At 42.7% G+C, this 20,107-nt stretch overlaps 1 protein-coding gene across 7 annotated transcripts in view; it reads left to right on the plus strand.

Moving 5' to 3' along the window:
* The window catches only part of ARHGEF6 (Rac/Cdc42 guanine nucleotide exchange factor 6), a 99,489-nt gene that overhangs the window by 62,411 nt on the left and 16,971 nt on the right, over window positions 1-20,107 (plus strand). For all 7 annotated transcript variants that reach the window (XM_032841440.1, XM_032841437.1, XM_032841436.1 and 4 more), the window contains 4 exons: window positions 620-715; window positions 2,145-2,267; window positions 16,687-16,825; window positions 19,256-19,315. In XM_032841440.1, coding sequence (XP_032697331.1) covers window positions 620-715; window positions 2,145-2,267; window positions 16,687-16,825; window positions 19,256-19,315 — 418 coding nt within the window. The remainder of the gene's footprint in view (window positions 1-619; window positions 716-2,144; window positions 2,268-16,686; window positions 16,826-19,255; window positions 19,316-20,107) is intronic.

Below are 20,107 nucleotides of genomic sequence, written 5' to 3' on the forward strand. Positions count from 1 at the left end.
CATCGTACAGGGGCTCTCCATAAAACCATGGTTTTATCAGCCGGCCTTTATTTACTCCATTCCCTTCCACAAACAAACCAACAAACCAGTACTATTTTCTTCTCCTCTACTTCTTCCGATAAAGAATTTTTTGTTGTTGTTGATTTATGAGCATTTTACATCGGGAGAAACTGGATTTTGTGGTTTTCCCCTGTGCCGTCTATGAGCCTATATAATACCTTTCAATTATTCTCCCGGTTCCTCTAGAAGAGAATACTCCAAATTGTTTACATTTATCCCCAGCCGTGATGGATTTTGCCTGTTGAGGTACTTAGATATTATACACTTGTTACTTGTCCACTCATCGCTTGTAAAACACCTAAATGTCTTTAATAAACACTTGTTTGCTCTAGATCATTATTTTTATTGTAGAAAAAGGAAATCAAGGAAGGACGCTTTTAAATGTTGTTTAAGACCACAGAGCTGGTGTAAATTAAAAAGCAAAAGTTAAAATGTAGGGATTGCTTCCCTCGTGCCGTTGGTCAATTTTTTAGCAGGTTATCAGCTCACCAGACTAGCAATGGGTAACGGGAATCCTCCTGAAGTTCTATCCACTGACACTGTGTATTTTTTTTTTCAGTCTAAGTACTGTGGAGTTTACATCTTTATTGGGGAACTTCGAGGAAATATGCTTGTTTCAGCAGACGCTCTGTCAAGCCTTGGAAGAATGTTCCAAGTAAGTACTACCCATTGCCCTTAGGATGGCTAGCAACACCATTTTCTTTGGCGTGTTTTCTTTTCCTGCTGGCTGCTGTCTTAGATAGGGATACTTTTAATCTACTCACTTGTTACAGCGTTGATGAACTGTCCCAGTACAGAGAAAAGGCACCAGGGAGAGCCAAACCCCTGGTTGTATATCAGGGCTCTACAAGCAGTAAACCATTTCTGACTTTATTTAAAAATCATTATCGGTTTACTGCTCCTGGTCAATATGAGAGACAAATCAGGTCTCCATCGACCGGGGATGATGCCTGTGACATTGATTCGATGTCTCCTTTTGTACATTGCCAATTACTTGGGAAAGTTAGTCAGGTGATTCATTCAGTTGCATAAGCTGCTTTTTCTCTTTCAGTCACACCTGGTAGCTTGTTAACACTTGAAATACACAAAAAGTTGGGGAAGGGAAGTATATCTTGATGAGAACCACAGTACATGTTGGTGGTCAGCTTGGTGGTTGAGGACTGCAGTGATCATCAGGCCGTATAGTTCTGTAGCAAGATGAGTTTTCCAAGCACCGTGTCTCAGAGAAGTTGGCGACTTTCATCGTCTCCAGGGAAATCTGGGTGACTGCCTGTTTCTTGAGCTTTCTGGGACACAGGCGGTCATCCAGGAAGGAAGATGGTTAAGGCCTGAGGAACCATCCTAAATGCTGTTAGGGATCCAGCTTGTTGATGTGGAAAGATAAGTCACTATGTGAGAAGAACCAATTACAAGCTAGATTTCTAATCTTTGTTTTCCATTTTATCGAGAAACATGTAGAAGGAAGACCAAAGAATATGCCAGAATTATCCTAATAGCTATCTCTGAATGGTGGAATGCTGAGTAATTTTTCTTTCTTGCACTTCTCTGATTTGTCTACAAATGAAAACAGGTGGCTTGTAACTCAAAAAGATTAAAGTCATGAAGCCATCCTGCCTGGCAACCCCCAAGCCACTGAGACTACATAATACTCCGTTGTGGTGTGTCAGTTTGGGATTTGATTACTTTTGTCTGTACTTGAACTTCATATAAATTAGCCAAGAGTATTTTGTGTGTGTGTGTGCATGTGTGTGTGCCTGGCTAAAATTTTGAATATTGTAGTTTGAACAAATGTCTTTAAAAAACACTATCTGGTCCTTTCAAGTAAGTATCCAGCCCCTGTGTATGGGCACCACGTTTGGTGGCTCGAGTTTGGAGTGGTGGTCCAGTACCCCATCAAAAAAATAATAATAATAAAGTAGTGGTCAGGAACTTGCATTCCATGGCAAAAGTGTTATAATATAGTTTCTCTCTTCACTTTGGCAAAAGAATTCAAAAGGTTTGCGTGTTGCCAGGTTTGACTGGAAGCCTCCTTTATCTCCTGTTTCTTATTTTACATTCTGGGTTTTCATCTGTTTTACCTGCAGGTTTCCAGAAAACCAACACAGAGTCGGAGGTTGTCTATTGAACCTCATGCCTCATTTTAAATCTATGTACCTGGCTTACTGTGCAAATCATCCGTCAGCTGTCAATGTGCTTACACAGCACAGGTAAGTTGTTACCATTTCCCCAAAGAAGCGGTTCCACAGTGCGATCCTTTCCTAGGACCGCTTTGTTTGGCAATCCAAGGTCTCCCGTGGAACTTCTGATCATCCCCCTTCATCACTGCAGGAATTAATCTGTCATTATACAGATTGCACATCACCTCAACAGGTAGTTTACTGAGCATCTACTATGTGCACGGTCATGTGCTAGCTGATGGGGCTACAGTAGTCCATAAGGAAGAGGCAGTCCCTCCCCTCCTGGAGCACAGAAGCTTGAGAGAGATACGGACATGAAATTAAATGTCATAAACATGTGGTTTTACAAAAGCGTAATTAAGAAGATGCCGTGAGACTTTGCAATGTGGTAGCAGCTTCGTGTGGGGCGAGGGAAGGATCAAGGAAGGCTTTTCCTGAAGCCTAATTCTGTTCACATTCAGTGTTTTAGCCTTCGCCTGCCCCAGCGAATGGTTTGTCTCAGGTGCTGGCAGATAGCTAGAGTGCCTGGGTTCATCTCTTTGTCACTTTCCCTTTGGCTGGTGGGGGAAGTTTCCAGCAGTGCTGTGGCTCAAAGGCAGATACTCGTGAACACGGAAAGGTGGAAGGAAACTAGTAGTGTGAACTATCTGGCAAGCACTTTAAGCAATGGGCTGTGATAATTGTGCATGGAAATTTTTTCCGATGCATGGGGAACAACAAAACGGTATCTCCTTTAAGAGAGTCCTTGCAAGGGTCCAAGACAGGTTCGTATCTCTCCCACCCTTCGTTACCGCCTGGTTGCCCATCCCTGACGCATTCACTGATGCATTCATCTGGGCCAGAACCCCAGGTGGTAGGCTTCAAGATGCAGTTTTTTTAAAAAATGATTTTGGTGGGGTTTTTTTTTAAAGATTTTATTTATTTATTTGACAGAGAGAGATCACACGTAGGCAGAGAGGCAGGCAGAGAGAGAGAGGAGGAAGCAGGCTCCCTGCCGAGCAGAGAGCCTGATGCGGGACTCGATCCCAGGACCCTGGGATCATGACCTGAGCTGAGACTCAGAGCTTTATTGACTTAGGCCCCTGGGTGGCTCAGCAGGTTAAGCATCTGCCTTCAGCTCAGGTCATGATTCCAGGGTCCTGGGATCGAGCCCCGCATCGGGCTCCCTGCTCAGCCGGGAGTCTGCTTCTCCCTCTGCCCCTCCCCCTTGCTCATGCACTTTCTGTCTCCCTCAAATAAATAAACAAATCTTTAAAAAAGGAGCTTTATTGACTTTATAGAACCATTAAGTTAAGGACATTTTAAATGTAGAATTCGGTGGGTCCCACTTGAAGGTCCATTTTATTCCCCTGATCGAAGTCATGAATTTTTGTGGAATAGCAAATATGGGAGTTGGAGTTTAAGGAAAGAGAGGCCATGGTTCTGAGTTACTTAGGCAAGTGGCTCAACTCCTTAGAGCTAATATTGGCTAATAATAGCACTGACAGCATTCCAGGCACATGACCTAAGAGCCTATGAGGGAATTACTATTACCACCATCCCTGCTTTACAGATAAGACATTGGAAGGTCCGGTAGTCTGCCAGAGAGCTCATAGCTCTTAAGTGGTTGAGCCACAATTAGCATCCGGGTCTGTCAGCCTTCTAAAAACAGTATTTTTATTAAGATCTCTGTTTTACCTGCAAAGCATAATTTAAATGCAAATTTAAAGAATTAATAAAATACACACCCATGAACACACACCACCCAGCTTAGGAAGGAAAACATTACCAAAAAGGTGAAAGAAAGCATCACCATTTCCTTTTTTATCTACCAGCCTTATTGAATTCCACTCCGCATACCGCACGATTCACCCGTTTGAGGCACACAGTTGAATTATTTTGACTATATTCAGAGCTGTGCGTCCATCACCACAATCAGTGGGAGAACATTTTCCTCACTCCCCAAACAAGCCCGTGCTCATTAGCAGGCACCCTCCATTGCCAGGCCAAGGCAACCACGTCGCTCTGGCTTTGCTCCTTCTGGACATTTCATTTAAGGGGAGTCACACAGCATTAGGGCCTTTTGTGTTTGGCTCTCTTCACTTGTCATGTTTCCAAGCTGCATCCATGTTGTAGCACTTACTAGTACCTCGTTTTTTATTTTTTTAAAAATTTTTATTAATATGAGAGAGAGAGAGTGAGAGAGAGCGCATGTGCGGGGCGGGGGTGCAAAGGAAGACAGAAGCCGCACTGAGCAGGGAGCCCGATGCGGGGCTCGATCCCAGCACTGTGGGATCATGACCTGAGGGAAAGGCAGATCCTTAGCGGACTGAGCCACTCAGGCGCTCCTGGTACCTCACTTTTTAAAAAAATCACCACAGGAGATTCCATTATTTAAATTCTGCATACCGTTGTTCCATTCACCAGTTTACAGACATACAGACTGTAAATAATCCTCTGCTCTGTGTGGACATATGTTTTCATTTCGCTTGGATAGATTCCTCGGAGTGACATGGCAAGGTCATAGGATAACTCTTCTGTTTTCACCTTCAGAGCGACTGTCAAGACTGTTTTTCCAAAATGACTGCACCAGGTGGTGTTCCCGCCACCGGTGTACAAGGGCCCCATTTTCTCCACATCCCCACCATTTGTTATTATCAGTCCGTTTGATTATAGTCATCCTTATGGGTGTAAAGTGATCTCTCATTGTGATTTGATTTGCAATTCCCTAATGAATAGTGATGGCAAGTGTTTTTCATGGGCTTACTGGCCGTTTGTACATCTTCATGGGGGAAACGTCTGTTTGGCTCCTTTCCCGATTTTAAAATTGGATTATTTGTTTTATTGTTGAGAAATTATCTACATACCATAAATTCACCATTTTTAAAGATTTATTTATCTACTTTAAAGAGAGGGTGAGAACACATGGGTGCACGCACGAGCTGGGGAGAGGGGCAGAGGAAAAGGGAGAGAAATCCTAAAGCAGACTCCCCGCTGAGTGTAGAGCCCCACTTGGGACTCAGTCCCAGGACCCTGAGATCATGACCTCAGCCAAAATAAGAGCTGACTCAGCCACCCAGGCAGCCCATAAAGTCACCCATTTTAAAGTGTATAATTGAGTGGCGGTTAATATATTGGCCAGGTTGGGCAACCATCACCACCATCTAGTTTCAAAACATTTTCATCTCCCCTAAGCAACCTTCTAGGCAGTGACAGTCACTCCCCTTCTTTCCAGTGGCCAATGATGTTGAACACGGTTGCATGTGCTTGTTGGCTATTATAATAATCTTATTTGAAAATATGTGTTTAAATCTTTTGCCCATTGTTTAGTTGGGATTTTCATCTTTTCATTGTTGAGTTGCAACACTTCTTTATATAGTCTTCTTTACATTCCTCTTATACATGATTTGCAAAAACTTTCTCCCACTTTATGAGTTCTCTTTTCACTTTTTTTTTAAAAGATTTTATTTACTTATTTGACAGACAGAGATCACAAGCAGGCAGAGAGGCAGGCAGAGAGAGAGAGAGGGGAAGCAGGCTCCCCGCCGAGCAGGGAGCCCAACACAGGGCTCAATCCCAGGACTCTGGGATCACGACCTGAGCCAAAGGCAGAGGCCCTATCCCACTGAGCCACCCAGGCGCCCCTGTCTTTTCACTTTTTTGATGGTGTCCTTTGAAGCACAGAAGTCTTAATTCACGTTTAATTTTGATGATGTCCAATATATCTGTTTTCCTGCTGTTGCTTGTGCTTTTGATGTTATAGCTAAAAAACTGTTACTAATCCAGGTCATGAGGATTTGTGCTTATTTAAAAATTTTATACTGTTATCTCTTACTTACATTTAGCTCTTTAATCTATTTTTTAGTTAATTTTTGCATACGGTATGAGGTAGGGGTCCAGCTTCATTCTTTTGCATATGTCTAATGTCCCAGCACCCTTTGTTGATTTCTAGCTTTACAAATTTGTTAAATTGTTTTATATCTCAGAATTGGATCTATCTTGGTGAATGTTCCATGTGAGCTTGAGAAGAATATATATTTTGCTGTGGTTAGATGAAGTATTCTGTAAATGTAAATTAGATTACGAGATTGACAGTGCTGTCTGTTTCAGCTGTATCTTTACTAATTTTCCATCTGCTGGATCTGTTGATTACTGATAGGGGGATGTTGAGGTCTCTAACCACAATAGTGGATTTATCTACTTCTCCTTTCAGTTCTGTCAGTGTTTGCCTCATGTATTTTGATGTTCCGTTGTTAGGTGTATTCGTGTTAAGGATTGTTTTGTCTTGTCAGAGAATTGGCCCTTTTATCTTTATGTAATGCTCCCTCTTTTTTATTATTTTTTTAAGATTTTATTTATTTATTTGACAGACAGAGATCACAAGCAGGCAGAGAGAGAGGGGGAAGCAGGCTCCCTGCTGAGCAGAGAGCACGATGCGGGGCTCGATCCCAGGACCCCGGGATCATGACCTGAGCCGAAGGCAGAGGCCTCAACCCACTGAGCCACCCAGGCGCCCCTGCTCCCTCTTTTTTAAAATTTTTTATTTTTTATTAACATATAATGTATTATTAGCCCCAGGGTACAGGTCTGTGAATCGCCAGGCTTACACACTTCACAGCACTCACCATAGCACACACCCTCCCCAATGTCCATAACCCAGCCACCCTATCCCGACCCCCTCACCCCCAGCAACCCTCAGTTTGTTTTGTGAGGTTAAGAGTCTCTAATAGTTTGTCTCCCTCCCAATCCCATCTTGTTTCATTTACTCCTTTCCTATCCCCCAAACCCCTCACGTTGCCTCTCAACTTCCTCAAATCAGGGAGATCATATGATAGTTGTCTTTCTCTGACTGACTTAAGAGAAATTAACTTTTAAAAATATATTTAGCTTTATAACAAACATCCCCCTTAGGCATTAAACTTCCACAAAACACATCCTTTGCCCCTCATGAGTTATACTCTTGCTTCAAAAAAGTGAAAGAAAAACTTAAAAATTTGTTGAAAATTTGTTGAAGGTTAGTTGACCATGGAGTTAAGGGTCCATTTCTGAGCTCTCTATTCTGTCGCACTGATTTATGTGTCTGTTTTTGTGCCAGTACCATACTGTATTGATGATTATAGCTTTGTAATAGAGCTTGAAGTCTGGAATTGTGATGCCCCCAACTTTGGCTTTCCTTTTCAACATTCCTGTGGCTATTCGGGGTCTTTTCTGGTTCCATATAAATTTTAGGATTATATGTTCCTGGAGATGCTCAAGAGTAGGTGTGAACTGGCAAAAGAATCAGTGACTTTAATGATAGAGTGATAGAGCTAATGTAATCTGAGAAAACAGAGGGTGGGGAGAGAGATGAATAAAGAAAAATGAATCCATTTCAGACTGAAAACTTCCTAAACTTGAGGAAAATGTTAATGTACATAACCAAAAAGTACATGGATCTTTTTGTTCTTTGAAAAAAATTGATGGGATTTTGATAGGGATTGCATTAAAAGTGTGGATTGCTTTAGGTAGCATAGACATTTTCACAGTATTTGTTCTTCCAATCCAAGAGCATGGAACATAATGCTCCCTCTTTATCCCTGATAATTTTCCTTGTTCTGAAGTCAGGTTTTTCTGAAATTAATGTAGCTAATCCAGCTATTTTTAAATGTATCTTTTGCATCCTTTTCCTTTTGTTCTATCAATATTTTACATACAATCTACAGTTGAGTCTTGTTTTTTAATCCACTCTGATGGTCTCTGTCTTTTAATTGGCATATCGAGACCATTTATGTTTAAAGTGGTTATTGATATAGTTGGATTCATGTTTACCATGTTTATAACTGTTTTGTTTTCATTGTACTTGTTCTTTGTTTCTTTACTACCCCCCTTTCACTGACTTCTCTGGTTTTAGTTAAATATATGATTTCATTTTATCTTCTCTCCTAGCATATTATACTTCTGGAAAAACTTTAGTGGGTTCCCTAGAGTTTATAATAACCATTTATAACTAATCTAACAGCACTTTTACATTAACACTTTCATTCCATAGGTAGCCTAGGTACCTTATAACAGAGTATTCTCAATTCCCCCCTAACCTCTTAGAACATTGTTCTCATTCATTTAATTTATCCATAAGGTAAAATAACCCGATATATTGTCTATTACTTTGAACAGTTATCTCTTAGATCCATTAAGACTCAGGAAAAAGAAAGGTTTTCTTTCACTTGTGTGTAGTATTCTCTGACACTCTTCCTTTTTTATGTAGAACTAAGTTTCCTTTTCTCTGAAGAACTTCTTTTAACAATTTTTGCAAAGGTGGTCTACTAGTGAAAATTTCCCTCAGTTTTAGTCTGATTGAGGAAGTATTATTTCTCCCTCTGCTGTTTTTTTCTTTTAAGTAGGCTCCACTCTGGGCATGAAGCCCAGTGTGGGGCTTCAACTCATGACCCTGAGATCAAGACCCAAGCTGAGATCAAGAGTCAGACTCATAACCCACTGAGCCACCCAGGTGCCCCTCTCCTCCACTTTAGAAGAATTTTTCCCTTTTACTTTTATTGTGGCAAAAAATATAAATAGCATGAGATCTACCCCCCTAAACAAGTTTTAAGTGTAAGAAAAGTATGCAAGGGGATTTTTCTCCGATTGTCACTAGGAGAACTTGAGTGGGCTTGTGGATGCAAAACCCACAAAAGTATTGGGATCCCAAGACTGGGTCACTGGGAGTTTTTAACTGTCTAGCTAGTCCACACTTAAACTCTTAAAATTCATCAAAATTAGCATTTGAGTGTTGCTACTAGTTACTGGCTCCAGTGGCTTCTCTTTCAAGGAAGCGGATCTCTGTTTTAATTCTCAGTATTTACTGGTCCTTCCAGATTTGGGGGGGGGGGGCATGGTTTTCCCTGGGATCTCAATTCCCAGTGGATCTAAGAAAAGTCATTGATTTTCAGATAGTTCAGTGTTTTTTCTTGTGAGAATAGTAATGATGCCCTCCAAACTCTTTACATGTTAGAGCTGAAACCAGAAGTCTTTCAATGATTTTTTTTTAAAGATTTTATTTATTTATTTGACAGAGAGAGATCACAAGCAGGCAGAGAAGCAGGCAGAGAGAAAGGAAGAAGCAGGCTCCCCGCTGAGCAGAGAGCCCGATGCGGGGCCCGATCCCAGGACTCTGAGATCATGACCTGAGCCGAAGGCAGTGGCTTAACCCACTGAGCCACCCAGGCGCCCCTCAATGATTTTTTTTTTAATTCTTTTTTTGGCAATTGCAATGAGACTTTCCATATATGTGTGTGTGTGTGTGTGTGTGTGTGTGTGTATAGTTATACATACACACACACACATATATATAAAATATATGGAAGATATATATATATAGATATAGATATATATCTCTTAACTTATCAGCATCTCCTTTATATTCACACTAACTTAATTCTAGTGAGATATACTAATGTTACTGCTAGTGTAGCTTTGTATCCTCTTCCCTTTTTCGGGCTACTATTATATGTATTATATCTCTATGCTACAAACCCAGTAATGTTGCTATAAATATTATTTTATGTAATTTTATGTGTATTAATGAAACTGAGAGAGGAAAGGAGAACAAGGATATGTTTAGAACATCTGTTCCATTAACATTCTTATTTACTATGTGTTTATATTTTTTTTAAAAGATTTTTATTTAGGGGCACCTGGGTGGCTCAGTGGGTTAAGCCTCTGCCTTCGGCTCAGGTCATGATCTCAGGGTCCTGGGATCGAGCCCCGCATCGGGTTCTCTGCTCGGCAGTGAGCCTGCTTCCCCCTCTCTCTGCCTGCCTCTCTGTCTACTTGTGCTCTCTCTCTCTCTCTGTCAAATAAATAAATAAATAAAATCTTTAAAAAAAAAAAAGATTTTTATTTATTTGACAGAGAGAGATCACAAGTAGGCAGAGAGGCAGGCAGAGAGGGGGGGAAGCAGGCTCCCCGCTCAGCAGAAAGCCCGATGGGGGGCTCTATCCCAGGTCCCTGAGATCATGACCTGAGCTGAAGGCAGAAGCTTAAGGCACCCAGGCACCCCTATCTTTATTTCTTCCTGAGGATTTGAGTTACTCTCTGATATCATATCTTTCCTCCAATAGAGCTTTCCACCCACCTCCACTGTGCTATGGTTGTGAAATATATCACATTTCTATATGTTACAGGCTCCATAATATGGGTATATAATATTGCTTTATACATTTGTTTTTATATTAGTTAAGACAAAAAGGAGAAATAGGTATTTGTACTGTCTTTCATAATTGCATGATTACCTTTGCTGGTGCTCTGTTTTCTATGTGGTTTTGAATTTACATCTGGATTAACTTGATTTTATCATCTAATTTTCATATTTCTTGTAAGGTGGGTCTTCCAGCGCAGAATTCTCTGTTTTTGTTTATTGGGGAATGTTTTCTTCCCACCTACATTTTTGAAAGACAGTTTGGATGAATATAGAATTCTTGGTGGGCAGTTTTGTTTCTTTACCTTGAATATGTCATTTCACTACCTCTGTGCCCTTATTAACTCTGAGGAGAAATTAGCGGTTATAATCTTCCTCAGGTTCCCTAGCCCACGATGAGCTGTTTTTCTCATTCTCATTTTCAGATTTTCTTTTTGTTTTTGTCTCTCAGCATCTTTACTATAATTTGTACATGGATCTTTTTGTATCTCTCCTACCTGGAATTCATTGAGCTTTTTGGTTATGTACATTAACATTTTCCTCAAGTTTAGGAAGTTTTCAGTCTGAAATGGATTCATTTTTCTTTATTCATCTCTCTCCCCACCCTCTGTTTTCTCAGATTACATTAGCTCTATGACTCTATCATTAAAGTCACTGATTCTTTTGCCAGTTCACACCTACTCTTGAGCATCTCCAGCAAATTTTAAAATTTCAGTTATTGTACTTTTTAACCCCAGAATTTCCATTTGGCTCTTTTTTTTCCCTGTAATTTCTCTACTAATACTCAACGCTGAGCAGAGAGCCTCATTCGGGGCTCGATCCCAGGACCCTGAGATCCTGACCTGAGCCGAAGGCAGAGGCTTAACTGACTGAGCCACCCAGGCGCCCTTCCTTTTGTTCTTAAAATGCATTTATAATGACTACTTTGAAGTCTTTGTTGGATCTGACCATTTGTCACTCTCGCAGACAACTTCTTTTGTGTCTTCTTATCTCCTGTATATGGGTCACACACTCCTGTTTCTTGGCGTGTTACATATTTTTGTTGTTGTTTTGAAAACTAGACACTTCATGCAATTTCAGGTTTAGCAACTCTGGATACTGATTCCTTTCTCCCCTCCTGGGGGTGTGTTTTTGTTGTCGTTCGCTTGTTTGTTTAGTGACTTGATGGCCTCTTTTAGTGAGGTCTGTTTTACCCACCGTGTGCACCTCTGATGTCACTCCTCAGAGGGCCAGGCCTTGGTCACTGCGCCCAGTCACTCTGGAAGGATGGTGGTTTTGTTAGCAGGGTTCTCTTTGCCCATGTTTCCCCAATTTTCCTGCTGAGCTGTCTGCGCCAATTCCGCGTATCCTCCCACTGCCCGCTCCACTAATTTCCAGCTGATTACGCTCAAGTTTCTGACCATTCCCTAGGGGCATAAATGATCTGTCATCTGACCCAATGACGTTCAGGCAGGGGTAGTTTTTTTTTTTTTTTCAAGATTTTATTTATTTGACAGAGAGAGACACGGTAAGAGAGGGAACACAAGCAGGGGGAGTGGGAGAGGAAGAAGCAGGCTCCCCCATGAGCAGGGAGCCCGATGCGGGGCTCGATCCCAGGACCCGCCGAAGGCAGACGCTTAATGACTGAGCTACCTAGGCGTCTCTGGGCAGGGGTAGTTTTTGAGACCGGTCTTCGATGTTTGTTTTGACCCTTCTTGGCTGTCTCTTTGGGTCTCTCTCGCGACCTAACTGGCCCAGGGTTTAGATTCCTGCTCTTAATTAAGAAGAGCTGCCAGCAACCTCTCATTTGCTCACCACCAAAATCTTCCTTGTTCTTGCAAGAGCCTTTAGGCTTGGGTTTCCCCCACATTTTTTTTCTTTTTTCCTTTTTTTTTTTTTTTAAATAGGCTCTACCCGCAATGTAGGGCTCAAGCTCATGACCCGCCCCCCCTTCCCTCCCATCAAGAGTCACATGATCTACCCACGTTGCCAGCCAGGTGTCCCTCCCCACACTCTTTCTCAACTAAAACCAGTTCCTCTGGGGGAGAGCTTCAGAACTCTCTGGTCCTATAGGCTGCCTTCCTCCCTAGGCAAAATCTTTGTGCCACTGGCCTCTGGTCTCCTCTGCTTGCATCTCCCAGCACAGAAGCTCTGCCCAACAAGTGAGTGGGGGTGAGAGTGTTGGGTCCCAGTGTTTCCAGCCTGCCTGGGGTTGAGCCTCCTCCCTATGTGTGTGTGGGGGGGTTGGGGTGCTGAGTAGAGAAGGGAGCCTCTGACCTCTCAGCCACACTGGCCAGGAATTGGCTTCTTCAGGTGTAGGAATTAAATGAGATAATGTGTACAGAGGAACCAGCAGCTAGCACAAGGTAGTTGTTACCACTCCTTATTTCTACCTTTATTCATGGGCTTCCGGCTCCTAGTTGCTCTTTAGGAGAAAGGTATGCGGTATTACCAGCAGACAAAAAACAGATAAAATCAAGTCCACCCCGGTGGCCACCAGTCAGTGTAAGAAACAAAGTCTGCTGAGTTGGAGACCTGTGTGTGCTCTCTCCTAGTTCCTGCTCCTCCCTTCTGTGCCACAGGGAACCGCAGTCCTGAATTTGGTTTTATCATTTCTAGGAATCTTTTCATACTTTACTACTTATCTTCAGTAAAGAAGCAGAAAAGAGGGGCGCCTGGGTGGCTCAGTGGGTTAAGCCGCTGCCTTCGGCTCAGGTCATGATCCCAGGGTCCTGGGATTGAGCCCCGCATCAGGCTCTCTGCACAGCAGGGAGCCTGCTTCCCTTCCTCTCTCTGCCTGCCTCTCTGCCTACTTGTGATCTCTGCCTGTCAAATAAATAAATAAAATCTTAAAAAAAAAAAAAAGAAGCAGAAAAGATCCAGAAGCATTCTTCCTGTGGTGGATACGTAAACATCCTGTGTGTATAAAAGCAAATTTCTTAATAACAATATAAATAAATATAAATAATAAATAAAAAAATAAAAATAAAATTCTCATCCTTTTAATCTGAGAACAACAATTCCAGAAAGAAATGGTGTGCCTCCAGGAGCAGACTTGTGTAGTGTTCAGAGAAGTTTCTGTTGTAACTCTGCGCGTCGAAACGTCACTGACTACATTTACCCACATTAGGAATTTAATTTTATAAGTAACAGTACAGATTCCTTCAAACGTTATGATTTCAAGTTAATCTAGAGGTTCTTGACTTTGGGGAGAGATTATCGTATCATTTATCATATTTTGGTTAGTAATGGTTTTTGAGAGTCTTACCAGTATCCCTTGAAATGATGGAAGACTCATTGGAGTCCCATAGAACTGAATTTTGATCTCACCTTTAATTTGCATGTAAGGGGTAAAAATTGAAGTGCTTGGGGGTAAACCCCAGATGTGCCTCTAATATAATCTCAACTCTGTTACAGGCGTCTTGTGATTCATGCCGACTAGTAGAGGCAAGGCATAGTTGAATGAAATTTACAGAAATTTCAGTCTAAAGTCCTGTTTTATTATCTTTTTAAAAAAAGATTGATTTACTTGGAGAGAGAGAAGGTGAGTGGGGGTGAGTGGCAGAGGGAGTGAGAGAGAGAGAGAGAGAGAGAGAAACAGAAACTTTAGCACTCACTGCTGAGTGTGAAGCCCAATGTGGGCCTCCATCTCATGACCCTGAGATCATGACCTGAGCTGAAATCAAGTCGGACACTTAACCGACTGAGCCCCCCAGGCACCCCTAGATTCCCGTTTTTGATGAAGGTGTCAGCTGAAACAAGGACATGGGTGGATTTCTGTTCTTTCCCGGCCGAATCTGTTGGTGATTAGACACTGGAAAATCACTCCCGGCAGAGCAGGCCGGTCAGTTGAACTTCTCCCCTGCAGCCTGCAGGTGGCAGTATCATACCAGCGATGCGCCTGCCGTTTGGGCAAGGGCTATGGCTTTAAAATTCATGGCGTGTGTTGGCACCTTGTTAAAAATGCAGTAACATATTATCTGAATATGGGTATAGAAGCAGACCCCAACTTTGATGTGTCCCCATATTTACATATATTTGAATGACGGCCCCAGTCTTTTGTTATCCCCTGGCTGAGGTCTTTTGGGATTTCCCCTCTCTCTCCCCTTCAGGCTTCTTACTGTAGCTCTTGCTTCTTCCTGGGAATAAGCTCTCCCTTACAAAAATACCCACTTCTCTCCCGTGCTTTAGTGTGGCTCCCCTCCTTTTCATGAGGGAAAGGGACCCGGATTGAAAGAGAGAGTGAGAGAGGGGAGAGTGAGCCCTCAAAAAGGTCTGAACTGTACTTCTGTCTCCACTGCAATGACAGACACCACTGTGTCACCACTGTGCCCTTTTCCTCTTGTTAGCTGTCACTCTGTTTACCCTGTTGTTAGCAATGAAGACTTCGAGAAAAACCCAGAGTTGTGTTATGTAACTTGCTTCGGGGACGAGGCGCCTAGGGAACATTCTGAGACTGGGTTCGGTTCTGTCTGTGCCTTTGAGGAACCAGGGAAGGGAGCGAGTGAGACCGATCACAAATAAAAAGTGGTGGGAATGAAAAAGAGTCTCTTCGCAGGGAGCAGGGACTAGATGAGTGAAAAAGCTCCTCGGGCCTCACTTCCCCCTTTCCAGTGATTTCCATGAAAGGGGGGTGAGCAGAAGGGTGTGTGTGTGTGTTGTGGGGGGAATATCTGATCCTTTTCCAGCTGTTCTCATCATTCAGAGTAGAAATCTAGGCAGAGGTTCCACAGAAACACTCTTATATGATATGGTTATGAGCTCTGTAGAGATATCAGAAGGTAAGATAGTTTTCTGGGGCCTTCCAGCCCAAGCCAGAGCATCCCAGAGCCCCATGCACCCTGTGTTCTGTGAGATCAAGGTTTTGTTGAGTCTAAGACAACACTGATACATTGACAACTGCTTCTCTTGTCTCACATCACTCGTACAGAACATGTGAAGCTTGAAAAACAAGCCTCAACCCATTGACATTTCCAACAGGCTGTATAGAACTAAAAACCACGTTTAGCTTGTTCTTTGGTACAATATAAATTTGAGTCCTACATTTTTGTATAATGACATTAATTTGTGGATTAAGTTTATTTGGCTTAGTAAAATGCATCTTGCAGGATCTAGTTATTGTAATGGGCAGCAGCTTTTTTAAGACAGTTTTATTCTTTTGTTGCACAGTAAAATGTTCATTTCCTCCCAGTAGCCGATGAACTCATGTTAAATTGAGTTAAATAAAAAAACCTCTTTCATAATATTCAGCAAGCCTAAAAGTTAAAATGCTGCATGGAAAGTAATAACAAAGTACATGTTAGTATTTGCTTTTAATTGTCACGAGCCTTTTATCAATTAGAGGAGAACATTGAGGACGGGGGACTTATTTAGTCATGAAAAGAAAAAATAAGACTTGTTTACCAAATTGAAAAGAAATTAGGAAAAGTGATTTTCTCTAAATTACATTTCTACTAAATGCACTCTCCAAATTCGAGTTATTTTCCTAATTATATTTTATATGCAATGAATTTTTAAACCTCTTTGTGCACTTTATGCTCCTGGTTGGAAATTTAACATCAATTGAGTTTCCATTAAGCTGGAAATCACAGCTTAATGGTAGTTTCTAAAGATGTGATTTTAGCAAGGTATTTGCCTTGGCACAGTAATATAGTAATACAAATGCTTTTACAAACTACTTTAAAGTTTACAAAATACTTTTCTAACACAGGGGCATGTAGTGTCATGGAAAGACCAGAGGGTTTGACTTCAGACCGGGGCTTGAACCCCAACTCAGCCATTTACTTCCGATTACTCACTCTTCCTGAGTCTCAGCTTTTTCATCTGTAAAATGAGGATAACACCTGGGTTGAAGGGCCGTTGCGCATATTAAAGAGGATTAAATGCACCGGAAAACCTCACCCTCACCGTGAAACAGACCCCAGTGGCGAATTTCAGAATCTTAGTGGGAAGTAGGTTTAATTTCTGTTTTACAGATGAGTCAGCTGACGCCAGGTAACTATCATGATCCAGGGTCACCAGCCCTGATTTATGACTCCAGGTCCAGGGCACTCCATCCTCCCAGGGTATCCCTGTTACTTCGTAGCTGTCAGTAAGTGATTGTTGGGTGAGCAGAGTGGCTCACGGCAGGAGCCCCAGTGCTAGGCTGAGTAAAAGTTTACTGAATGGAGTTGAGATGAATCGGACAACATTTGGATTAATGAAACTGATTTCTCTTTGGTTTTGTATTGTGCGAAACACAGGAAAATAGTGTTTGGTTGCTAATTCTGTACTTGGGACATGAAGCAGTTAACGAGACCATGGTCATTCTTTTGCTAGTGATGATCTGGAACAGTTCATGGAAAGTCAAGGTGCATCCAGCCCAGGGATCCTCATTTTAACAACCAGCCTCAGCAAACCATTCATGCGACTGGAAAAGTACGTTACTCTCTTGCAGGAGTTGGAACGGCACATGGAGGTAAGGGAAGGCAAGGTATGGGCCTCTGCTCTGAAGGAAGCAGCCAGTCTCCCTCCAGACTAACCTCACTGAGGAATTCAGGAAAAGCCTTGGTTTCCCATTTCACTTGATCCAGTCTTTCCTCCTGCTGGGCTTCTAGCTTCCCCCTTGATGCAGCGAAATAACTCCAAAGGTTTTCTTACTTTTACTTCTTTATTTTTTCCACCTTTATTCGGGTATAAATAAAAACTGTGTATGTGTAGGTTGTACAATGTGTTTTTTTTTAAGTGTACAGTGGGATGGCTTAATATATGTAGAGATTATGAGATAATTATCATGAGCAAGTTAATTCGCACCTTCACCTTATGGAGTCATTAATTTTTTTTATGATGAGAACACTTCAGATATACTGTCAGTGAATTTCAAGTACAATACAGCACTATAGACTAGAACCACTGTGCTGCATGTTAGATCCCCAGAATTTATTCATCTTGCAACTGAAAGGCCCCTGTCCTTCACTACTAAATGTTCACGATCATTCTCCCTCCCAGCCTCGGTGCTACTGCTTCTCTCAAGTTGACTTAGGTTTTCCTCCTCTGTAGATGGTGGTTCAGTCAAAATTGACCAAGATCGTCTGCTGTTCTGGTATATGAACCACCTGATCTGGGGAGATAAACAAAGCAAAACACCAGAAAATATAAATACCACTTTCACTATAGACAGGGATAAATATATCGATCATTGAGCTTTCTGACTCTGGATTATGCTGGAACATTCTGGAATTTCCTTAAAGATTCGTAAATGGGTCCAGGATTAGTTTATCTGTCTGTGTATCCGTAGACCAGCATCAACGTTCCCTCACATTCGTGTTTATCAACTTAAGAGTTGATTGGCAACAGCTGTGGCATAGCTATAATCTTTTCTGAATATTAAGATTTGCATTGAGGCCCGATCATGGAATACTGTTTCAGGAAGAGGCCAGATCCTTTCATTAAAAACCAAGCAACAGGGATAGCTTCTAGAATCATCCTCACGCCATCGAGCATGGGTGTTTGAGGTGTGGGTGGGAGAGGAGGGCTCTCTGAGGGAGGCTGCATTTACCCTACCTAGTTGTTCTTCCTGTGTCTGGGGGAAGGTTTTGAGGTTTTAAAGGGTTTGATTATCTTTAAAGAGAAAGGTTGCACGCTGCCGGTCTTGTCAGCATTTGTAAAGATTGAAAGCACGCACTCTGAGCAAAACCACATTCTCAGGTTATTTGACCTGCCGGAAAGCTAGAGGCAGTGGGGACCTAGTGAGTAAAGCCTGCCGGAATGAAATTTCAGTTAGGGCTTGGGAAGGTGTTGACCTCTGGATGCCTTTCCAAAAGCTAAACCAGTTTGCCGGACCGTTTGAGGTTTGCCCCTCCTTGCTTATCGCCAAAATCCAGAAACCAGTGGCCTCCGTTTCTGTTACAGCTCAATGCTGGAGTACTAATGCACCCTCAGTTTGAGGCGAAGAATCCCCAGGTGCCCCCACCCCCCCGCCCACTGCCTGGGTCCTCTGTCTTGGGCTTCCTTGAATTGGAGCCCGTCCACACGCCTGCCTCCATTTGCTGCTGGTCACCTGCCTTTGGCTGCTTGCTGCTTCCCACCATCAGCTAACCCGCAGCCTCAGCACCGGCTCGCCATCCGGTGAGATGCTGTCTCCGGACCTGGGGCTGTCAGCTCTGTGTTTTCTTACTGAAGGCCAGTGGAGCAGCAGTTTTTGTCCTTCCATTATCCCAGCTGAATCCCAGAGGTTAGGTAGACATCTGGCCCCATGTCGGGTCTGCAGCCTCCCCAGAAATCTCCCCTTTCCCTTCAGGAGCAGTCCTCAAAGCCGTTCTTGAACCTGCCCACTTGCCAGGGTCGTTAAGTACCACGGGACTGCGGACCGTAGATAGCACAGTGGTACAAAACCTGGCATTTTGATCCCACCTGCCATGTTGAGCCTGCTGAGGGAAAGTGACGGCATTTTAGGAAGTGAGATGGGATTGATTTTTCTCTACCCGCCACTCGGTTCCCACCTCTTACCATGTATTAACAACATGGCCTGATGATGCCTCCCCTGCGCCCAACTGCTGATTAGTTATTATCTAAAGTCTCCAGAACCACATGGACGATGTCGTTGCCAAGTCCATGATGTGCCATCAGCTGTCTTTGTTTCTTGGTCACCTGGTCATTGGAGGCGCTGAGATGCCAAGTGCTCAAGTGATATTTAAATTAGCCTCCAGTAAAATGGACTTCCTTCCTTTGGCTTTTATCATGCGTGTAGATTCCTGTTACCATTGCCACAATGGAGATACAGGATAGTTCCATCATCCCCTCAGATTTCCTGTCTCCTGGCGGCCACACCCTCCTGCCACCCCTGACCCCTGACCACGGCTGATCTGTTCTCCTTTAATACTGATTTTACAATGTACTCGTTTACTAGGACACGCATCCGGATCACCAGGATATTCTGAAAGCAATCATAGCCTTCAAAACGCTCATGGTAGGTGATGCTCTCACATTCTCATTCTCCATTTTGTATGCTTTGTTCCTAAAAAAGTGACTTGGGTGGAACATTTCTTTCCTCATGCAAAGGTCTGTAGAGTGGAAACAATAAGCTTCAGCGACAGTATCGCAGTGATTGCTTCATTTAATTTTGTCTTCCAAAAAATCATGCTTACCTATGAAAGGTTGCCAGGCTGAGGGCATAAAGAGCTCACATTTGAAGTCTCTGCCACATTAAGCATTACTGTGTAGGTGGGGGGTTTCCTTTTGTCTCTTTGTCTTTACCCCCATGTCGTTTACCTTATGTCTGTGTAGCTTGTCATTCGCTGATCGGTGTCAGTACTGGATTCATCTATCTATGCCAAAAGGTGTGAGTTTATTCTTTGCATATGAAAAAGAAATCCTGCATCAAATCTAAAAGGAGAAAACCTACTAAGATCCAATTGCTTTAAAGAGATTGCTATCAAAGCTACCTGTAATCTTACATCTTGAGCCTGATGGTTAATGTCTCCTTGAACCCACTGATGTAAAACCACTTGGTGGCATTTCAGGAGAAGAGATAGAGTTTACTGGGCGATTGATTGGGTTTAGCTTCATTTTTTTAAAGATCTTTTTATTTGTTTGAGAGTGAGCGAGCACAGACGGGAGGGGCAGAGGGAAGACGAGAGAGAACCTCAAGCAGACCGCGCTGAGCATGAAGCCAGATGCAGGACTCGATCTCACGACCCCGAGATCATGACCTGAGCCAAAACCCAGAGCTGGATGCTTAGCCAACTGTGCCACCCAGGCG

The sequence above is a fragment of the Lontra canadensis genome, unplaced genomic scaffold (genome assembly GCF_010015895.1).
Source record: "Lontra canadensis isolate GAN:19392208 unplaced genomic scaffold, GSC_riverotter_1.0 scaffold123, whole genome shotgun sequence".
Classification (NCBI taxonomy): Eukaryota; Metazoa; Chordata; class Mammalia; order Carnivora; family Mustelidae; genus Lontra; species Lontra canadensis.